General features: G+C 40.6%; 1 protein-coding gene across 2 annotated transcripts; it reads right to left on the bottom strand.

Annotated features, from left to right (window-relative positions):
- Positions 1–1311: 1311 nt before the first annotated feature.
- On the bottom strand, positions 1312–20107 carry INO80E (INO80 complex subunit E). 2 transcript variants are annotated; one of them, XM_032237765.1, is made up of 7 exons: positions 19965–20107; positions 16357–16427; positions 12552–12604; positions 8604–8679; positions 7696–7813; positions 2901–3029; positions 1312–1698 (listed from the first exon to the last, which is right to left on the bottom strand). In XM_032237765.1, the coding sequence occupies exons 1-7, from the start codon at positions 20052–20054 to the stop codon at positions 1495–1497; spliced, it is 741 nt and encodes a 246-aa protein (XP_032093656.1). In that variant the 5' UTR covers positions 20055–20107; the 3' UTR covers positions 1312–1494. The 2 variants fall into 2 exon arrangements, with proteins under 2 accessions (XP_032093656.1, XP_032093657.1); XM_032237766.1 differs by lacking the exon at positions 2901–3029.
- Between the last annotated feature and the right edge of the window lie 1330 nt (positions 20108–21437).

Genomic DNA, 21437 nt, shown 5'->3' with positions numbered 1-21437 from the left:
TTTGTAAGATGTGAATCAACACTGAGAGAGAGGTAGTGTCTTCCATCTGTGTTTATATACAATTGTTTCACAGCCAAGTAAAGTGAGCGCTTTCATTTCTCTTAAAAGTTGATTCACCCATGCGGCCTGAGAAATATTATCTTCTTTCAAACTGATAAAAAAGATTATTCTTTTTTTCCTTACAATTTTTACTAGAGGACTCTTTTCTTACTGTATTCCCACCAGCATATATATATATATACATATATAAATATCTGTAGCAAAAATAATGAAGCACTGCAGTGAGTAGCAACTTGTGGAGAAACCATCTGGTAAAATAAGCTAAAAATGCAATTAGAAAACATGGGATGTTTTCAGCTCAGCTAGAACTATCGCAAGCATTTTGAGGGTTAAACTGCATTTAAGTTGGTCGAGGAGAAGTGATAGATGTCTAACGTTTACATGTGCAGTAGAAAAACCCCTGGTTATTGCTCTCTTCCCACCTGGACTATGGGTGGTCCTCAATTTACAATCACGGTTCAGCCTGGAAAATCTTGTAACTAAGTGATTAAACAAGTTTACCTTTTTCGCTACTGGCGTTAAAGCAAATCATGGTCATTAAGTGAATCACACAGTTGTTATGTGAATTTGGCTTCCCTATTGTTTGTCAGAAGCAACCAACAAAGTTGCAAACAGTGGGCATGTGATTCTGGGGCATGGACTGTCATAAATACCTGCCAGTTGCCAAGTGCCCAAATTTTGATCACGTGACTCTGATGGTTTTAAGTGGAAGGACCAGTTGTAAGTAATTTTTTTCAACGCCATTGTAACTTTTGAATGGTCACTAAACGAATGGTTGTTAAGTCGAGGACTGCCTGTAGATCTGAAGCATTTTTTTTTTACAATCCCTTGAATTCTTGGGAACTTTGCTTTGCAGCAAAAGAGAGATTTTAGCTCTACCTCGTCAACGGATGTTAATTATTTCAAGTACTGTGTTTCCCCAAAAATAAGACAGGGTCATTTTCTTTTGACCCCCGAAATAAGCACTTGGCCTTATTTTGGGGGAGTTCTTATTATTTTTGAGGTGCAGGAGGCGGAGAGCGTGGTCACCTCATGGCTGCTACTGTGTTGCAATATTTTCGGGGTGGGCTTATTTTAGTGCATGCGCTCAAAAGCCCGATTGGGCTTATTATCTAGGGAGGTCTTATTTTGGGAAAAACGGTAGATTTTTCTTTACCAGTGTGTAAAGTGATGGCACGTCACATAACGGAAACGTCTCACCACACTGTTAATAGCCCAAGGATTTCAAAGAAGGAAAAGGAACACAGAGTGTAGAAATCGCAACCGGATGCTTTTAATACAAAACAGAATCCCCTTTATTGACTGTTTTGCATGTCCCCCCCCCCCCGAGTCTGTAAACAAAGAAATAACAAAATAAAGTTTAGGGGCATCATCCCCCTCACAAGCAACCTAGAGGCCTGTGTCCTTTCAAATGATGCGCCGGCTTTGCCACTGTCATTCAGGGATGTCGATGACCAGCTCATCGTCACCATCCAGGGGATCTTCGCCGCTTCCCTCCCCTGCGTCGCTAAACATCTGGTGGGGCACCGTGCTGAGGATTGTAGGGGGTGGCAGCTTGGGAGTCCCTCTGGGTGAAGGAAAAGGTAATCCCACCACGACGGAGGAACAGTCCGAGTGGGACGCTGGGGGCAGCGGGAGCTGCAGATGACAAGAAAGAGAGAAAAACTCAGGCGAATGTTGGATCTTGTGGCTTTTTCTTCCTTTTTTCCTCCTCCTCACTTTCTTTCATGGTCCCATGGAGATCTGGCTTTTCACATCATCCTGACCCAAAGGATGCTTTGGTTCTTTGTCCAAATCCAACCACTGGCATTTGATAAGCGTGGTTTATGGCTTAAGCCAGGAGTCTCCAAACTTGACACCTTTAAGACTTGTGGATTTCAACTCCCAGAATTTCCCAGCCAGGGAATTCTGGGAGTTGAAGTCCACAAGTCTTAAAGATACCATGTTTGGGGACCCCTGGCTTAAACGTAGAGTTGAGACATTCACAACCCACAAACTACATAAGATCCACCATATCCCTCAAGAGCATTCCAAGTGCCAACAATTCTCCCACCATTTTTCAACAGCTTTGGGCCTCATGGGCAAAATGGGTGCCTTAGGGCCATATGCTCCAGAAATCTTCCCCAAGAGGCAGAACAGTGATGCGCCCAGTAATCTGACCATGTTACTACTAGCAACACCTCTACAGCTCCTGCCTTCGCCCTGAATTCCCTGCCTCACTTTACTCTGTGGGCCACCTAATGCGGATTTGATATACCATATTACACAAACATAGCCTAGTATTTGTTAGCCCAGTCACGAAGATGGAAGGCACGGTAAAAAATTCCATAAATCAATAAGATTATTTTCTCACAACTTAATGCTGAACGTCTTTATCAACCCCAGCCACAGCTCCGCTTTCATCTAGAAACTTTTTATGACTGTAGCCCAAAGCACGAAAATCAAAAAGCAAGTTTCGATGAGTGAATATCTGCTGTAGGCGTGCAGTATTATTCACAGAATGTTTCACAGAAGCCTCAAGCCACGACAGCACCAGGGTTCAAAGTTAATTTGAAGTTTGAAGCATAGATGCATCTTGCTTCTTTTATCATAGCTCTTATTCACTCCACTCAATCAGGGCAATTTCCCTAAGAAATAAAAAGTTTTTCAGTGTTTGTTTGTAAGCTGAAACACATTCGACCTTGCACATTCCTCTAACCCCCACCCACACAAGTGTGAATGCAGTTGTGAGTTTAATCCAGCATTACAGATTCCACATCCAGCATGCCCTTAAAGCAAGACTGTATATATATATATATATCCCTCGTCTCCATCAACCCCCACCGCCTTCCTTGAGGTACCTTGAGTGTGTGGGGCCTTGCTGGCCGCCGGGCAGAGCGAGTAGCGTTGCTGTCAGGCTGGGGGGGAACAGGTTCGGGCCCCAGTGCCAAGTAGTCAGAGGGGAAGGGAGCATAAGTGGGTGAATTCAGCTGGGTGGGAAAGGGATGGCGAGAGGGAAGAGATGGAATAAAAAAAAATCAAAATATGAATGATGAGCAGGTGATTCCCCCCAGTTGGAGAGGGTTGAATCAAAACATCTGGAGGACATCAAGCTAAGGAAGGCCAAGTCATTGTCTTCACAGATCTAGTGGCAGTCTAACTGGGCCTCTTCAGATGGCTAACATTCTCATCACGACCACCCAACATGGGTTTTGGGGAAGATGATGAGCATGATAACATTTGGATGGTGCCAAGTTGCAAAAATCTGATGTAACCCATCCTCCTTGTTTCACACTCATGAACATTTACTGATATGACACAATTTTTATGGATCATGTATAATGGACAGTTTATTGCTGGCCAATGATAAAAGTTATTCATACCACTATTTTCTGGGCCTCATGCTATATAAAGATGCATAAGTGTTATACATTTTTTCTGCATTTTAATTTTTATATTCCTTATATAATTATTCGAAAGGTTTCTTTTTTGTTTAGATTATTACAATAATTTTAAGTATCATATTTTCTCTGTTTAATATAAGATGTTCCACTTGAAAAATAATAAATAAAATAAAATAAAGTAAAAAATAAAAAATAAAATAATATTAAAATAAAAAATAAAAAATAAAAAAATAAAAAAATAAAATAATAAAATAATAAAAAAATAAAAAAATAAAAAATAAAAAAATAAAATAATAAAATAATAAAATAATAAAATAATAAAATAATAAAATAATAAAATAATAAAATAATAAAATAATAAAATAATAAAAATAAAAAATAAAAAATAAAATAATAAAATAATAAAATAAAAAATAAAATAATAAAATAATAAAATAATAATAAAATAATAAAATAAAATAAATAATAAAATAAAATAAAATAAATAGAATAAATGCTAAACAAACCTCAAGTCTGGTTCCTTAATTGTTTTTTTCCCCTCAACAGTGTGGAAACCTTCCCAAATGCTTGGATTCTTTGGTGCCCTCTTTTTAAACACTTGTGGAAATAGTTCTCCAGAGTCATCTTTTTTTTCTGAGAAGTTATATGTCTACAAATATATCCCGCAAGACAGATTAACACCAGCATCTTGATCAGACACTCATTCTCTACATGTTTGTATCTGATTTATACTACGTGGGCCACCAAGGTTTTCCAGATCCCTAGCCAAGACAATGAAGTGACTCGATCTCAATGACCAATACATAAAAAAACTTAGCAATGTAAAAACAGGTTACATGAATAGGGGTCAACGCAGATCATAAAATTAACTGGACATATCAGTCACACTTAACAGAATTCCATGGATTTGATAATTTAAAAAAACATAAATATAACCAGGCAGAATGACCGGGAAAATTACTGAGATGTGGGGTTATCAACCTGAAGGTGTACCAGCATAAAATAGGGAATATAAGAGGACATATTTCATGGCTTCAAAGACTCCTTTTGTGCGTGGGTAAACTTTAAAAAGAGATGCCCTTCTATTCACCTAAAAACACTTAGGATGGACTTTCAATTGTACCAGGGAAATTAAATGCCCTTCTACAATTAAGGATTCTAATTTGGTTAAGGAAGGTGAAGGAGCTAATCCAAAATAGATCCTTTGAATAGATCCAGGCCTAACCGAATAGTAACATCATAAATCCATGAAAGCCTTTGTTGCCCACATTTTGATCCAAGTGCAGAGAGTTAAAGAAACTCCAAGGAGCTCCATTTTTTTTAATCTACTCCTTTGGGCCAGGATGAAACAAAATTATTACTAACCTCTATATATGGGCAAATCATATTTTGGCCCAGTGCGTAGAAATACAACCAAATATTGGTCTTGATCTAACTCAGGCTCGCCTACAGTGGAAGAACTGCATTTGAGACACAGTAAGGAGTTTGGAAAATGTTTCTGAGAAAAGTAGTACAGACTCTTTCTAAAAAAGTAAAGGAACCACATGGGCCCTAACTGGACATCATATGACAACTATGCTCTAAGTATACTAGGCTATAGCAGAGCTAAATGACATCCCTTTAGTGCAAAACAGTGTTTTTCAACTTAAGTTGTATGGACTTCAATTCCCAGAATTCCTGAGGTGGCAAAAATTGTGTGGACTTCAACTCCCAAAATTCCCCAGCCAGGAGGACAAACTTGCCAAATTTGAAAAACCAGGTAAAAGTAGTATTGCAAACACCGTAACGCATCTCAGGGTCTTTTATGTGAGAAAAATCCGTGACCCGTCAAAACCGCGGAGGACAAAATCGCGCTCGCCGAAAGCGCGCATGTGACGTCATCACAGCGCGACGAAAAAAATTAAAAATTGAAATAAAATTAAAATTAAAGCAAGCCGATTCACATAAAGGTAAGGGTTAGGTTTAGGTTTAGGGTTAGGGTTAGGTTAAGGGTTAGGGTTAGGTTTAGAGCGTTAGGGTTAAATTTAGCGTTAGGTTAAGGGTTAGCGTTAGGTTTAGCATTACGTTAACGGTTAGGTTTAGGGTTAGATTTAGGGTTAGGTTAAGGGTTAGGTTTAGGGTTAGGTTTAGGGTTAGGTTTGGGGGGGTTAGGGTAAGGTTTTCGCTTTATTTTTACATTTTTCGATCACAGCGCGATGTTTTCGTCGCGCTGTGATAACGTCAAATGTGCGCTTTCATCGAGCGCGATTTTGTCCTCCGCGGTTTTGTGGTGGAACCAGAAAAATCATCATTGTGTCATTCTCCCCATTTAAGCTTACATGTCTCCCAGCAGAAACATGAAATGCCCTCAGTCGAAAAAACATTTAAATTTTTCCAATGCTCGGGAAGGGAACCAGGGATGCAGAAAAAACTTACAGCTCTTCATTTAGGCTTTTTTTAAAAAAAACAAAAAAAAAAACCAGTTTATATCCAAACGTATTAGAATCATGTGCTGTGTTCTTCCAGGCATCCAATTACCATTGACTAAGATAAACGGAGGCCTAATTTTTATGCCTACGCTCAGCGCTAAGTGCTTGGAAATAATAAGGTGAAATGGAACTGACATGAAAACCAAGCTACAGAGGAAAAAAATGAGATGAAGCCAAAGGCTTGTGATATAAATATTAGTTGGGTTAGCAGGACAAGTAGAACTAATAAGAGTCCTAGCACCCACAGTTGTAAAACACGCTAATCTTAGTTGTGGGAAGTGGGCTTTCTGGCTTTAGAGTGCTATTTGTGAATTCAACCCGCTTTGGAGTTTTTCCATTTCAATGATTTGTGCAAATCAAAACATGAATTAATGAAACAACTAAGGGAAAGAAGCACACTGGGCAAACTCAAAGCATTCAGACAATTTTGATATTAAGGTGCCCCTTTGGGGCATATATTATGGAACAGGAGTATTAGATGTATAGTGTTGGGGTTTGGCTTTTTTTAGCAGCAGTCAGTGGTTCCACTCTAACATAACCATGCTGAGACCCGTGACCCGTCAAAACAGCGTTCCACAAAAGCGCGGTCGACGAAAGCGTGTATGTGACGTCATCACAGCGCGACGAAAAAGATCGAAAAATTGAAATAAAAATTAAATTACAGCAAGCCGATTCACATAAAGGTAAGGGTTAGGTTTAGGGTTAGGGTTAGGGTTAGGTTAAGGATTAGGGTTAGGTTTAGAGCGTTAGCGTTACGTTTAGCGTTAGGTTAAGGGTTAGCGTTAGGTTTTTCGTTAGGTTAAGGGTTAGGTTTAGGGTTAGATTTAGGGTTAGGTTAAGGGTTAGGTTTATGGTTAGGTTTGGGGGGGTTAGGGTAAGGTTTTTGCTTTATTTTTACATTTTTTGATCTTTTTCGTCGCGCTGTGATGACGTCACATACGCGCTTTCGTCGACCGCGCTTTTGTCTACTGCGGTTTTGTGGTGGAACCGCTGAGACCATTGCGCGCGTACGTGTACACACACACACACACACACACAAACCCTTTATTTCAGATTTGTTATCTTAGTTTAGGAAAACTGAGGTAAATACTGGCTTAGAATTATCCTTGCTATCTGATTCCAGGCTACACTCTCTTATTCCTGAGGTAATTTGGTTGAAAGTTTGTCTAAACTCATTTAAAACCAAGGTTTTCTGACTTATTTTCTTGGACAGGTAGTCCTCGACTTACCATTCAAAGTTACAACAGCACTGAAGAAAGTGACCGATTACTGTTTTCACACTTATGACATTGCAGCTTCCCCATGGTCACGGGATCAAAATTTAGAAGCTTGGAAACTGGCATGTATTTATAATGGTTGTGGTGTCCCGGGGGTCATGTGATCACATTTTGCAACCTTCTGACAAGCAAAGTCAATGGGGGAAGCAGGATTCACTTAACAACTGTTACTACCTTAACAACTGCAATGATTCATTTAACAGCTGTGGCTAGGAAGGTCGTAAAAGGGGGCAAAACTCATTTAACAACCATCTCGCTTAGCAACAGAAATTTGGTGTCGCTTAGCAATGGAAATTTGGGGCTCAATTTTGGTTGTAAGTTGAGGATTACCTGCAATAGATTACAGCTTTCAAACCAGCAGAGTTCAAAGCAAGAAGAGATTTGCTCTCAACACACCTGAAGGCTGGGGAACCATCAATCTCTGTTAAGTCTTTTCCCAGCTTCAGGGTTCATGTTGGACAACTATTTACTCAACTTTATTACCTAGATGGGGGCAGGATTACTCACTGAGGCTAAGTAGGGCGATGATGTCCCTGAAGCTGGAAGCCCAAAACCAGATGTTGGCTGCAGAGAAAGACCTGAGGAGGATGGTGATGAGGCACTGCCAAGCTGGGGGCTGTGTTTTCTGTGAGCAGAAAGAGATGTCATGGATGAACAGCTGTCAAAAATGTGCTCCATAGAAACAGATGGAACGACCCATGAAGCAGAACAGACATCTAGATTCAGTCACAGCTTTGCTCCATTTGGTTTTAACCTTGTGAACTCTCAAGACTCTTTTTTCCGCTAATGTATTGAAAATGGACTGCAATATTTATTTTTATATACGTATGCTTGTGTGCGCACGCACACACGCACATATGTATGCTATGCTATGCTATGCTATGCTATGCTATACTATACTATAATATAATATATGGGTATGGGTGGGTGCATGTGTATGTTCCAGCATAACTCTGGAACTCCTCAAGCAATTTCAACCAAACTTGGTACACAGATGACCTACTCTCTTGAAAAAAATACTGTGGGGGTAAAATACCCCTAACACACCTCGGGGTATATGTTCTGTTAAGATACAGCTATTGTGCCTTAAAATGGCTTCTATTGTACTGCCATAAAATGGCTTCTACTGTACAGCACAATGGAGTTGCCATGGTAACAGCTTCACAGTACTCCACAAGAGGGCTCCCTCTGGTAAGGGGGAAAATCCAACATTAGAAATTAGCCTGTAAGCCTAGCCTGGTCTCACAAGACCATCTCCTTCACCCACCACTAGAATAATTGTGGATGTGCGCTGAAAATGTCCAAGAATTCTACCTCTTTTCTCTGCTATAGAGAACAGCCCCGTTAGCCTGTAGTCATCTATTGGTTTGTATTTTTGCGTATTCTCTCTATCCTGAAGCCCACCACATACTCACCTCTTGAGGGACTGAGGCTCCGTCCCTTTCGGCATCTCTCCATCACTGTTGTCTGAGGAGGCTGTTGCTTCCGAATCTGATTCCAGAGAAATAAAATTAGACAAAGTCATTCCACCTCCACCTCCTTCTGCCAGAGAGTTATATGCTACCCTGTGCATTTGCGTCATTTCCTGATGATGTTGGTTAGGTGATCTCATCCAATGACTGAGAGAGAAGCTCTCCAGTTTTCTGGATTCAAGATCAAAATATGGGTAATCCTTGATTTACGACCACAGCTGACGCCAGAATCTCTATTGTGAAGCAAATGAGTTGCACCCAATATTATCTTTGACTTTTGTCACAGTTATTAAGAGAATCACTGCTATTATTAAATGAATTGTGTGGTCTTTAAACAAATCCAGTTTTTGCTATTGACTTTGCTTGCTCCGGCTGGGAAGCTTGTAAATGGTGATCCTACGACCCCAGGGCACTGCAACTATTGGTGCACACATGTAAGATGCCAACAACCAAATTTTGATCAGGTGACCACAGGGAATGCTGTGCCAGTTTTAAGAGCGAGGACTAGTTGTAAGTCTCATTTTTCAGTGCCGTTGTAACTTTGAATGTTTACTAAATGAATGGTTGTAAGTCGAGGACCAACTACACTGTATTGATTCCCTTTTCAGACACTAAATATAGTCCCTTTGCATAAAAATCCACTTTTTCTCAGCTGGCTCTGCAAAACATCCTGAGAAGCAAACACTTCTATAAACTATGTTATACACCATCCTAAGTAAACCGTGACACTGCCTAAATTCTCGGATACCAAAATCTGCATTTAGCTACACTTCTAATTTGCATAATTCTGAACAGTCAGAGTATGTTTTGGAACAAGTCACTCATCCAATTTATTTACATCTCACTTTTTGCCAGCAAGCTTGCTCTCCTAACTGAGATGATCAGTTAGGCAACAGACCCATTTGCAACAAAATGAAGACGTCTCCAAAACAACGTCAACATTCAATTTCTAGCCATTCATCTTTACAGAGACAGCTTTCAAATAAAGAATGTCATGGGTCATTTATCCAATCTAGTCAAAATCACCAATGGGACTGAGCAGGAAGAAAAATGTAGAAAAATTAGTATAATAGGGAGGCTTCACGGGGCAGCTAAAAACTCCCCCGGCAATTGGATATTAAAATAAAAAGCCAATGTCAGCCAAATATAAAATATAATACAGAAATAAAAGTGCTTAAGAATAACATGTCCTAGAGGAATCAAATATTAACAAGTAATCAGCAGCCGGATCCTCAAGGAATATAGCAATTAAATTTTAATTTTTACAAGCACCAATATAAAAAGATGCTATGTGCAGAAGAAGTGGAAAAGGGGGAATCATTCACACCAACTCAAAGGAGGGGAAAACAAGCCAGAAAAATGAAAAAAAAAATAGCAATAGCACTTAGACTTATATACCGCTTTATAGTGCTTTATAGCCCTCACTAAGCGGTTTACAGAGTCAGCATTTTGACCCCAACAATTTGCGTCCTCATTTTACTGACTTTGGAAGGATGGAAGGCTGAGTCAACCTTGAGCTTGGTGAGATTTGAACTGCCAAATTGCAGGCAGTTGGCAGTCAGCAGAAGTAGCCTGCAGTACTGCACTCCAACCATTGTGCCACCGTAGCACATAATGGTTCGTGTATCTGTACATACGGTAAATAAATTTCCTTCTGCATGAAGCAGGAATGATAGCAGCTTCAACCTACTCTCCTAGGCTAGAATTTAGTTTTCCCTAATTAATAGGGCTAGTAATTTTGGAAGTCGTGATCCAGGGTTTCTCAATCTTAGCAACTTTAAGAGGAGTGAACTTCAACTCCCAGAACTGAAGTCCACTCCTCTTAAAGTTGCTAGGGGTGTTGTAGTCCATACTTTAGGAAAGGGAACAGGATTAAACCTCAACCATGGATACCGACTTCTATGCTTGCTTATGCAGGTGGTCCCCATTTAATGATGACTTGTTCAACAACAATTTGAAATATCTAACAGCACAACAAGAAGTAGTTATGACTGGTCCTCATATTTACAACCATTGCATGTCCGCATTTATATTTATATTTATATCCAGACATTTGGCAGCCAATTCACAATTACAATGTTGCGGCATCCACAATCACATAATTTGCAACCTCCCCTGCCAACTTCTCACAATCAAAGTCGAAGGGGGAGCCAGCAGGAGATAAGAAATCCCTAGAAGAAAGGTTCTTCTAGGCGTGTGATGGTGAACCTATGGCACGCGGAGCCATTTGTCAGGGTATGCAGGGCATTGCCCTGTCAGTTGGCCAGTGCGCATGCACGCGCTGGCCAGCTGACTTCAGCCTTAGGCCTTCTTTTGAGGCCATTTTTCACAAAAAAAAACGGCCCTACGGGGAATCGGAAATTCAGGAACATACTTCCAGTTTGCTCATAGGGCTAGTTTTAACTCCCTGGAGCGTTCAGGAGGCTTCAGGAGGCTTCCCTGAAGCTTCCAGAGGGCAAAAAACGACCCTACGAGCAAACCGGAAGTCACTTCTGCTTTGCTCGTAGGGCCAGTTTTAGCCCTCTGGAGCATTCAGGGAAGTCTCCTGAAGGCCGCTGAAGGCTTCGGAGGACTAAAACTGAAGCTATGAGAAAAATGGAAGTTTGTTCCTGAAGTTCCGGTTTTTCACGCTCCGGAGGCTTCAGGGAAGCTCTTGAAGCCTCCGGGAGGCCTCCAAGGGAAGAAGCTGTTTTCGCCCTTACCTGGGGAAGGCGAAAAAAGCATGCCAAAAACGTTGGGTAGCGCTGGTTGTGCGCGCATGTGTGCTGGGGTCATGTGCATAGCATGATGGGTGTGGCATGCCTGCCCACGACCCCCCCTACACTCCCCCCACTTTTGGCATGTGAGCCAAAAAAGGTTCGCCATCACTGACCTCTACGGTCCTCACTTAATGACAGCAATCAGGACTGTTAAAACTGCCATCACTAAGCAGCACAGTCATGTGGGGTCTTTTAGTTACAGCTATGTCACTTAATGACCAGGGTTTTTTTATCACAATTGGTGTTAAGTGAGGACTGTCTGTACACAATTTTTAGAAACACGATGCTTGTTGGACCAATGATTCTAGCCCACCTTGAGACAATTTTTAAATGCCAAGCAGGCATCATAGCTACACAGGTAATCCTCAACTTACAACAGTTCATTTAGTGACTGCTCAAAGTTAGGACGACACTGGAAAAAGAGACATGGCCGCTTTTCGCACTTATGACCATTGAATTGAAATTTGGATGCTTGGCAACCGATTCAAATTTATGACGGTTGCAGTGTCCTGGAATCACATGATCACCTTTTTGGGACCTTTTGACAAGCAGAGTCAGTGTGGAAGCCAGATTCACTTAACAATCTTGTTACTAACTCAAACACTGCAATGATTCACTTAATAACTGCATCAAGGAAGTCATAAAATAGGCCAAAGCTCACTTAACAATCGTCTCGCTTAGCAAAAAAAATTTTGGGCTTAATTGTTGTTGTAAGCAGAAGTCTATCTATATTCAAGGGTGTTTTCTGCAATATCTAACAATTAACCAATGCCATCGGCAGTCAGAATCAGAAAATCTACCACCGTGGATTTGCTCTGGTCTAATTCCATAATATTTAACAGCCAATAAAAGGTACTTCTGTACCTTTTCTGGAATATGGGTCACTATTATCTTTAAAAGATAAACTACGAATGATTATAAGGATGTCAGATTCGGTTAAGATTTATAAATTTGATGTGAAATCCTTTAACTTGCCATGTCATTGTTTCATTTTCTTCCAGCCTGAATAGTTGATGTTATATTCACAGCAGCCAAATTAATATTATTAAGTCCCTTTATTAAAAAAAAAAGAGGGGAAAATCCTCCTCTTTCTTTCAGCACCATCAAATGGAGGTTGTGAGCCTCACTTTACCTGAGGAGTCTTCATCCACATTCTCATACTGGAGCAGGCGATCAAGAAGGAAACTAGAAAGAGGAAACAGGTAAGAAAAAGCAGTGACTCAGGCCTGATGCTTAATTGTTCGTGACCCGTCAAAACCGCGGTAGACAAAACCGTGCTCGACGAAAATGCGTACCTGACGTCATCAGCAGCGCAATGAAAAAAATTAAAAATAAATTAAATTGAAATTAAAATAAAATTAAAGCAAGCCGATTCACATAAAGGTAAGGGTTAGGTTTAGGGTTAGGGTTAGGTTAAGGGGTAGGGTTAGGTTTAGCGTTAAGGGTTAGCGTTAGGTTTAGCGTTAGGTTAAGGGTTAGGTTTAGGGTTAGGTTAAGGGTTAGGTTTAGGGTTAGGTTTAGGGTTAGGTTTGGGGGGGGTTAGGGTAAGGTTTTCGCTTTAATTTTAAATTTACCGCTCACAGCGCGATGTTTTCGTCGCGCTGTGATGACGTCACGTACGCGCTTTCGTCAAGTGCGCTTTTGTCTACAGCGGTTTTGTGATGGAACCTAATTGTTAGGAAGAGGCCGAGGCCTTAAGCTGGGTCCAAAGATTTGCCGTTTTCCTGGGCCGTCCTCTATTCCAAGGCAGGTATCCAGAATTGATCTACAATTATTTCTTGGCAAGAGAATGATTTTTGCACATATAGTCCTCAACTTACAACAATTTGTTTAGTGACCATTCAAAGTTGCAATGGCACTGAAAAATGAGACTTAGGACCATTTTTCGTACTTATGACCATTGCAGCATCCCCATGGTCACATGATCAAAATTCAGATGCTTGGCAACGGCTTTATATCTATGACCATGGCAGCATCCCGGGGTCACATGACACCTTTTGCAACCTTCTGACAAGCAAAGCCAATGGGGAAGCCAGATCCACTTAACATCCAGGTGACTACTTATTAACTGCGCCGATTCACTTAACAACTGAGGCAAGAAAGGTCGTAAAATAGAGTAAAACTCACTAAACAAGTATCTCGCTTAACAACAGAAATGTTGGGCTCAGTTGTAGTGGTAAATCGAGGACTACCATATTTTTGGGAATATAAGACGCACAAAGATTTTGAAAACGCAAATTAAAAAAACATTTTTGCACTCTGCAGATCTCCCAAAAACGGCCCATTTTTCATGAAAAAAGCCTTTTTTTAAAAAAAGGCATGCATAGCCTTTAGGGGGCTTGTAGAGTGCTCCTGGGAGCTGGGGGGGGGGGCAAAAATGAGCAAAAAATGGCCCATTATCCATTCATTTCTGCCCTCCCCAACCTCCAGGAGCACTCTGGAAGCCTCTTAAAGCCTTTGCATGGCCATTTTGATGAAGAGGGCGGAGTTTTGGGAGGCAAAAAATGCTATATTCAGTGTTTAAGACACACCCAGATTTTCAGCCTCTTTTTTGAGGGAAAGGGTGCGTCTTATACTCTGAAAAATACAGTACCTCTAATGGCTCATAGGCTGAGATTCGTAGCTCTTGATAAAGAGAGGTTGTTGACAGGTGCAGGTAGTCCTCAACTTACAACCAAAACTGGGGCCAGAACTTCCATTGCAAACAAGGCAGCTGTTAAATGATTCATGCCTGGTTTTACGATGCTTTTACCACAGTTGTTAAGCAAATCATGGCATCTGTGAAATGAATGGGGTTTAAATGAAACCACCACTTCTTCCGCTGACTTGGCTGGTCAGAAGCAGACTGGGGAAAGTCACAAATGATGGTCACGTGACCCAGGGATGCTCCAACCATCATAAATACCTGCCAGTTGCCAAACAACTTCATTTTGATAATGCAACCGTAGGGATGCTATATTACTCTTAAGTGCCAAGGCCAGCTGTCAATCACCTTTTCAGGGCTATTATAACTTTGACGGTGGTTAAACAAATGTTTATGTCGAGGATTACCATATTTTTCAGAACATAAGACCAAGATTTTGAAGAGGCAAATTTTTGTAAAAATTTGCACCCTGCAGACCTCCCAAAAACGGGCCATTTTTTGCGAAAATGGGCCTGTTTTTTATTTTTTTTAAAAAAGGGCATGCATAGCCTTTAGGAGGCTTATAGAGTGTTCCTGGGGGCTGGAGGGGGGAAACAAGCAAAAAACCAGCCCATTTTTCTGTCGTTTTGGCCCTCCCCAGCCTCCAGGAGCGCTCTGAAAGCCTCCTAAAGGCTATACACGGCCATTTTTGCAAAGGGGGTGGGTTTCGAGAGGCAAAAAAATGCTGTATTGAGTGTGTAAGACGCACCCAGATTTTCTCTTTTTTGAGGGGAAAAATGTGCGTCTTCTACTCAGAAAAATACGGTACCTGCAATAACAAAGTCATTAATGTGAGGAAATATAGTGAATGAAAGAAAGGATGGAACTTCAATAAAAACAGATGTGAAGAACTAAATAATGGAAACATAAATAACAAAACAGATGGGAGATGGGAAACAGAAAATAAATGTTATTATCACGTCTTTGAATATAATAGTGATAGGAGGGGGAGGAATTTAAATAGAGATAGAAATAAGAAGGGAAATATAGCATATACCAATTTATTAAGATATCTGAAAGAGTAAGAAGAAGGTTTAGAACTGAAGGGCAGTAGTAAAATATATGGGTAAATAATATGAAATAATGAAAATGAAATATTATAAATATGAGTAATAATACTATGTCTATTTTTATTGAAATGTATGATACTCAGGTATCACACCATCCATACATTGATACGTATAACAATATAAAATAAAATAAAATTGACCAAAAAAAATGTGAAGAAAACCAGCAACTGCAATCTGTAAGTTTCAAGTTATACTGTCTACATCAGCGCCCCCTAACCTTTGGGGCACCAGGGACCGGTTCCGAGAGGTTTTCCGAGGACTGGCAAGGAAGTATTTTCACATGCTGCCTGCACATAAATAGGGCTTAACTTGTTTGCATGGCCCAGTTTCTGGTATCCCAGTGCTGATCAGCAGCTCGGGGATTGGGGATCCTTGCTGTATATGGCAGATCCAAGATTCAAATCCACTTTTACCCCCATCCAGGCATTGCAACAGGCTGAGAGCCACTGACTTCTCAACAGAGGAAGCTGTTGACCTCTGTCCAGTAATAGTGTAATGGACCAATCTGGCCCATTGCTTGCTACTAAGATCTTACAGTCTCCATTGCAAATATTAATAAGGTTTGATCTTACTTTGTTTCCAATCCCAGGCTGGGTGGCTGCATCTATCTCAAAGAGATGTTGTCCCTTCAACTGAGATGTTGTTGCTTCGTTTTTAGTGTCTTTAAGCCTGTTTTGACTCCTGGTGGCTACCTGGACCACTTCATGGCAGCCTCTTTCAGAAGTGGTTTGCCACTGCCATCTGAGTGACTGGCCCAAGGCCACCCAGCTAACTTTGCGCCCTAAAGCTGGACTATTACTCCCAGCCCCCCGTTTCTAGTCTGGGGGTTTTAACTACTACGCCAGGGGTGTCTAATCTTGGCAACTTTAAGACTTGTTGCTGGCAGCAGAAGTCCACAGGTCTTGAAGTTGCCAAGGACAACCTGTACTGCCCCAGCTATTTATACCTCTAACTCAAATGATTAAACTGCCATTTTCAAAGGCAAACATTCAAAATAAATAAATAAAATGACCAGTTAGACTTCTGCCTGCCACCCAGCCATTGAGGATTCCAGTCTCAAGTGGGAAACGGTACTACGGTGATTCTGTCTTTCTGCCTTCGTATTCTGATTCAGAGGGAACTCTTGGCAATTTGGTTTGCCTCATTTCACAAACCCCCTATCCTCCTTCATCGGATCAGCTTACCTTTTATCCCGTGAAACTTTCAGGAGTTTTCTTTGTGCTTTTCTCAGTTCTTCTTGGAAACATTCTTGCTCCTGAGAATTTATTTTAAAAGGCTACGTGTAAGTAAGGGAATAGTTTATTAAATAACTCTCCAGACCATTTTAAGTACTCTGAGAGTAATAACAACATGTAGGTATTTCAAAATGAGACATTACCTGAGAGACCGCCTCCTGCCATTTACCTCCCAAAGACCAATAAGATCACACAGATTGGGCCTCCTCCAGGTGCCATCCGCCGGTCAATGTCGGTTGGCGGCTCCCCGGGGGAGGGCCTTCTCTGTGGCTGCGGCGGCCCTATGGAACGATCTTCCTGTAGAGATCCGGACCCTTACTACTCTTCCGGCCTTCCGTAAAGCTACCAAGACCTGGCTGTTCCGGCAGGCCTGGGGCTGTTGATTAGTATCCAGCCCCACACTAACAGTATGCATGGTGTGAAATTTTAATAATTGTATTCTTATTTTAATTTTTATATGTTTTTTGTCTTGTTGTGAGCCGCCCAGAGTCCCAAGGGAGTGGGTGGCATACAAATGTCAATAAACTCGAAACTCGAATTATTAAAATCTGAACACGATGCATGCATTAAATTTTAAATCTAAAATATAAACAATACCATTAAAATCTCTGAATCTTTGTAACAGAACACTTTAAAATGGTTAAGAAGACAGAGTAGGGACTTTTAACACATTAGACGCCTAGGAAATAGAAGCATAACATAATTATTCATGTCAGGCAGAATCTACTACTGGTAGTCCTCAACTTTCAATTATTTGTTTGGTGACTATTCAAAGTTAAAATGGCACTGAAAAAAGTGACCAATGACTGTGTTTCACATTGACAACTGTTGCAGCCTCCCCATGATCATGTGATCAAAATTCAAACACTTGGCAACCGGCTCACATTTATGACGGTTGCAGCGCACTGGGGTTATGTGATCATCTTTTGTGACTTTCTGACAAGCATAGTCAATGGGGAAGCCAGGTTCACTTAGCAGTCTTGTTACTAATGTAACTGCGTAGATTCACTTAACAACTACACCAAGGAAGGACGAAAAAACACATTTAATAACTGTGTTAGGAACAGAAATTTTGGACTCAGTTGTGGTTGTCAGTCAAGGGCTATCTGTAATCTTTTCAAACTTGCTGCCTTAACTGTAAAAGTAGCAATTCACTGGGTCATAAAATGGATAGTAGCTTGTAGGAGAAAATTCAATTTACTTCCAACATACCCTTACATCAAGTAATGGGGATCAATATATGATTAGCATACAGGTAGTCCTTGACTTACAACCACAACTGAGCCCAAAATTTCTGTTGTTAACTGACTTTCACCCCATTTTACGGCCTTTCTTGCCACCATAGTTAAGTAAATCACTGCAGTTGATCAGTTAGTAACATGGTTATTAGTGAAACTGGCTTCCCCGTTGACTTTGCTTATTAGAAGGTCACATACGGGGATTCCATGATCTCTTTGGACACAGGAACAGTCACAAGTCCGAACCAGTTGCCAAGCATCTGAATTTTTATTACATGATCACAGGGATAGTACAAAGGTTGTAAGTGTGAACAGCAGTCATACGTCCCTTTTTTCCTGTGCTATTGTAACTTTAAACAGTCACTAAATGAACTGTAATAAATTGAGGACTACCTATACAATCAGCATTCCAATATATGTTCTATTTCACTTGTCCACATACACCGAGTCTCTAGGATCTGGAAAGATTAAGTTAATGCTAGGCAACATTCCAGTTGCCACCCGTGGTTCATTCTTCCTCTTTGGGGGGGTTGATCCTTCCCCTCCATAAAAATAATGCAAATAGACACAGCAAAAATTTTGCAGCTTTTCGGAGCCATCAAGTAGCAGCCAATTGCTAATTGTTTACATTTCAGTATTTGGTCAGATTTTGTATTCCTGCTTGAGCTGGCTCCCTAGTTCATTACTGGCAGTCCTCCACTTATGACCATAATGGAGCCTGCCCATTATGATTGTGAGTCATAGTGCAGTTCACCCACGTGACCAGCCTGTTTTTGTAACTTTTTTTGCAGCAGTCGTTAAGCGAATCCATTGTTTGTTATGGACCACTTTTTGCCAAAAACTGGAAGTAAATGTCGATTCAGACAAAACTATAATAAAATAGGGTCATAAAACCATAGGTTTTATGCATATGGCCATAAATGTGGGCCAACTGCCGACCGCCCAATATGCTCTCGTGTGACAACTCCAAACAAACCTGAATCACTTTCTAGTTAGCTTTGGAAAGTGTCTGAAAGAGCCTGTCATAACTTCAAACTATCACTAAGCAACCACTCATAAATTGAGGACTATCTGCATCATCAATGTAATATGATTATTCGTGTTACCTTTTCACAGTACTGTATTGTTTTGTGAATTATTCCCCTATAAGCAGAATTGCTGCTTTAAGAAAATAGTTGTTTAGTGTGGTACTACTGTATGTATTAAATGGAGATATATTAAATTCTCCCCGAATCTTTGGAGTCTTGTGGGGGGGGGGCAGGTAATCCCAGCAACCACCAAGACAGATTAGTATTATCCCTTTTATACTGTGAATTTGACTGACAGGGCTCTTCTGGCACTAAATTGTTTGCTTAGGGTTGTCTTATCATATTATGTGAATCCAGTCATTGTAGTTTGGAAAGCAGGGTCTAGGGCCCAAATAGGCACCCTGTGGGACTAACCCCCTTTCTTGCAGTCTCCTCAAATTCTGTAGCCTGTTAGCTCAGCGTTTCTCAACTTTAGGAACTTTTAAGATGTGAATCAAATACAATTGCTGGGTTCATCTAACATGTGACGCTTCAGCAAACAGTAATAGTTTACCAAGCTGGTCAGCAAAGTAGTCAGTCACAAATTGTAGATGTCTATGTTACACGCTGACCTGTAAAAACTAAAGTTAGTTGGATCTGACTAATTGCTGAGTGGATGACCACTAAGGCTGTCTGGAGACAGACAGTTCCAAAACACATCCCGGAATAAAGCAAGGACAAATTATTTCTCAGCTGCTCCCAACAAAACAACCTAGGTCAGTTCGAACCAGAGCTTCTGGAGCAGGGTTTTTTAACCTTAGCAAGTCTGGGGACTTCTGGGAATTGAAATCCATTCAGTTTTCAAGGTTGGGAACACCAAATTATATATATTCATAGTTAAACATGTATATGCCTTTTTATGGACCCATGGGCAAAATAATAGCAATAGTGCTTAGACTTATATACCGCTTTATAACCCTCTCTGTAATAATCCTTTTACAACATTCACGTGGAAGGTCTTTTGTCTCTGATCCTCGTCTCACCTGTCATGGCCCCTAAATTTACTCAATATCCACAAGTGTTGCCTTTCCTCCCCAAATGCCAGAATCTCTTTAAATGTCTGGGAAGCATGCGGTCAATATGATTTTCACCATTTATTCTTTCTGGTAAAATTCCCCTTATTATTCTCACACCCCCCCCCCCATCCCCATGCCTAGGTTTTCCTAAAACATTTGCTCCTCCAACCCACTCCCTTTCGTTCTGCCAGCACCAATTCCCTTCCTCCCCACCCCCGAAATTCCCGGCCGCTTACATAAATTAGGAATTTGAGCCTCCTTTTTAAGGCTCTATAACGCCTTTTGTAGCCCCCACCGCCCGGATCCGGCTCTCCTGCTCCGTTCATGCCCAGCTGGGGAAGTAACGTGGAACAGGAACCACGATTCAAAGCAGGAGTGGAAGAACTACATTTCCCGGCATGCTTTGGAAAGCGGGCACGTGGAGAGCTCAGAACTACATCTCCCAGCATGCATTGTGATGGAGGAAAAAGAATTAAGGAGTCGTGGTGGAATTTTTCTTAATGTCCAGCGTTCCTGCTTTATTTTCTATCCTACCCCCGTTTGCTAAGAAATAGTAGCAGAACCGAGTTAAATCTGCTAAAATCTGTTTCCTACCTTGCTTTGGTTATGTATAATTGCACTGACTGCACTCTTTTGCCCCATCTTTTTCCTTCACTTGTTGGTTTCAGTAAATTTATTGTAATCTTTGGGCACCTTGAGGAATGTTATTTACCAATCATGCATTCATATAATGGAAATTTGGAGATATAATCAATGTAACACAAAGTCAGCCTAGAAGAAAGCTACAGAACATTTCTCTCATCAAGTTCACTTTTGCCCCCAGGCCGGGAAGATTAACCACAACAGTTGTGCTATTGGTCCCAACTCAAAGGAATTTACATCCACCTTATTTGCTATATGACCATATATTTGTTTTACATTTTTGCAGCTTAGCCAAATCAAACCGAGCAGGCACAGTAAAATACGAACACAATGATAATTCAGTAATAAATCACCTTATTTTAAATCAGGTAGCAACTATCAAGTAATTAATATTTAGTATAGAATAGAATAGAATAGAATAGAATAGAATAGAATAGAATAGAATAGAATAGAATAGAATAGAATAGAATTCTTTATTGGCCAAGTGTGATGGAACACACAAGGAATTTGTCTTTGCTGCATATGCTCTCAGTGTACATAAAAAGGCAAGATACATTCAATGAAATGATGATGATACATTTAATGAGATGAGATGATGAAGATGAGAACATGATAAAAAGGAAGTAAACATATATACACAGTTCGGATAAGTAAAACTTCTACAGGGGTTTGGCAGTGGCCTCATAATTGGATATCCAACTCAGCTATCCAGGCGATCACTTCTGACATTGCTTTATGTAGATCTTCTAGACTAGAATGCATGTCATGGACATATATGCATGATATATTTAATAGTTTGCATAGCAGCAACACAATCACAACAAGAGGAATCTTTCCATTCCCCACTGATATAGGGCACAGGCATTTCTTCCAGCTGTAGAAAGTTAGCACCCACCCTTCTCCTAGAAAAATGAAATATTCTAGGAAATATTAAAAGGTATAATATTTCCCATTAAAAGAGAAATAGAAATCTTAAGGGATACAGAAGCTCAGCCCCAGCAGACATTTTGGTGCCAACTTATTTAGAAGAAAAAAGACCTTCAGCTCCAGGGTGATAGGATTAACCT

Source organism: Thamnophis elegans, chromosome Z, assembly GCF_009769535.1.
Source record: "Thamnophis elegans isolate rThaEle1 chromosome Z, rThaEle1.pri, whole genome shotgun sequence".
NCBI lineage: Eukaryota > Metazoa > Chordata > Lepidosauria > Squamata > Colubridae > Thamnophis > Thamnophis elegans.
Note: the sequence above shows the minus strand (reverse complement) of the source record. Positions and strands in the feature narration are given on the sequence as shown.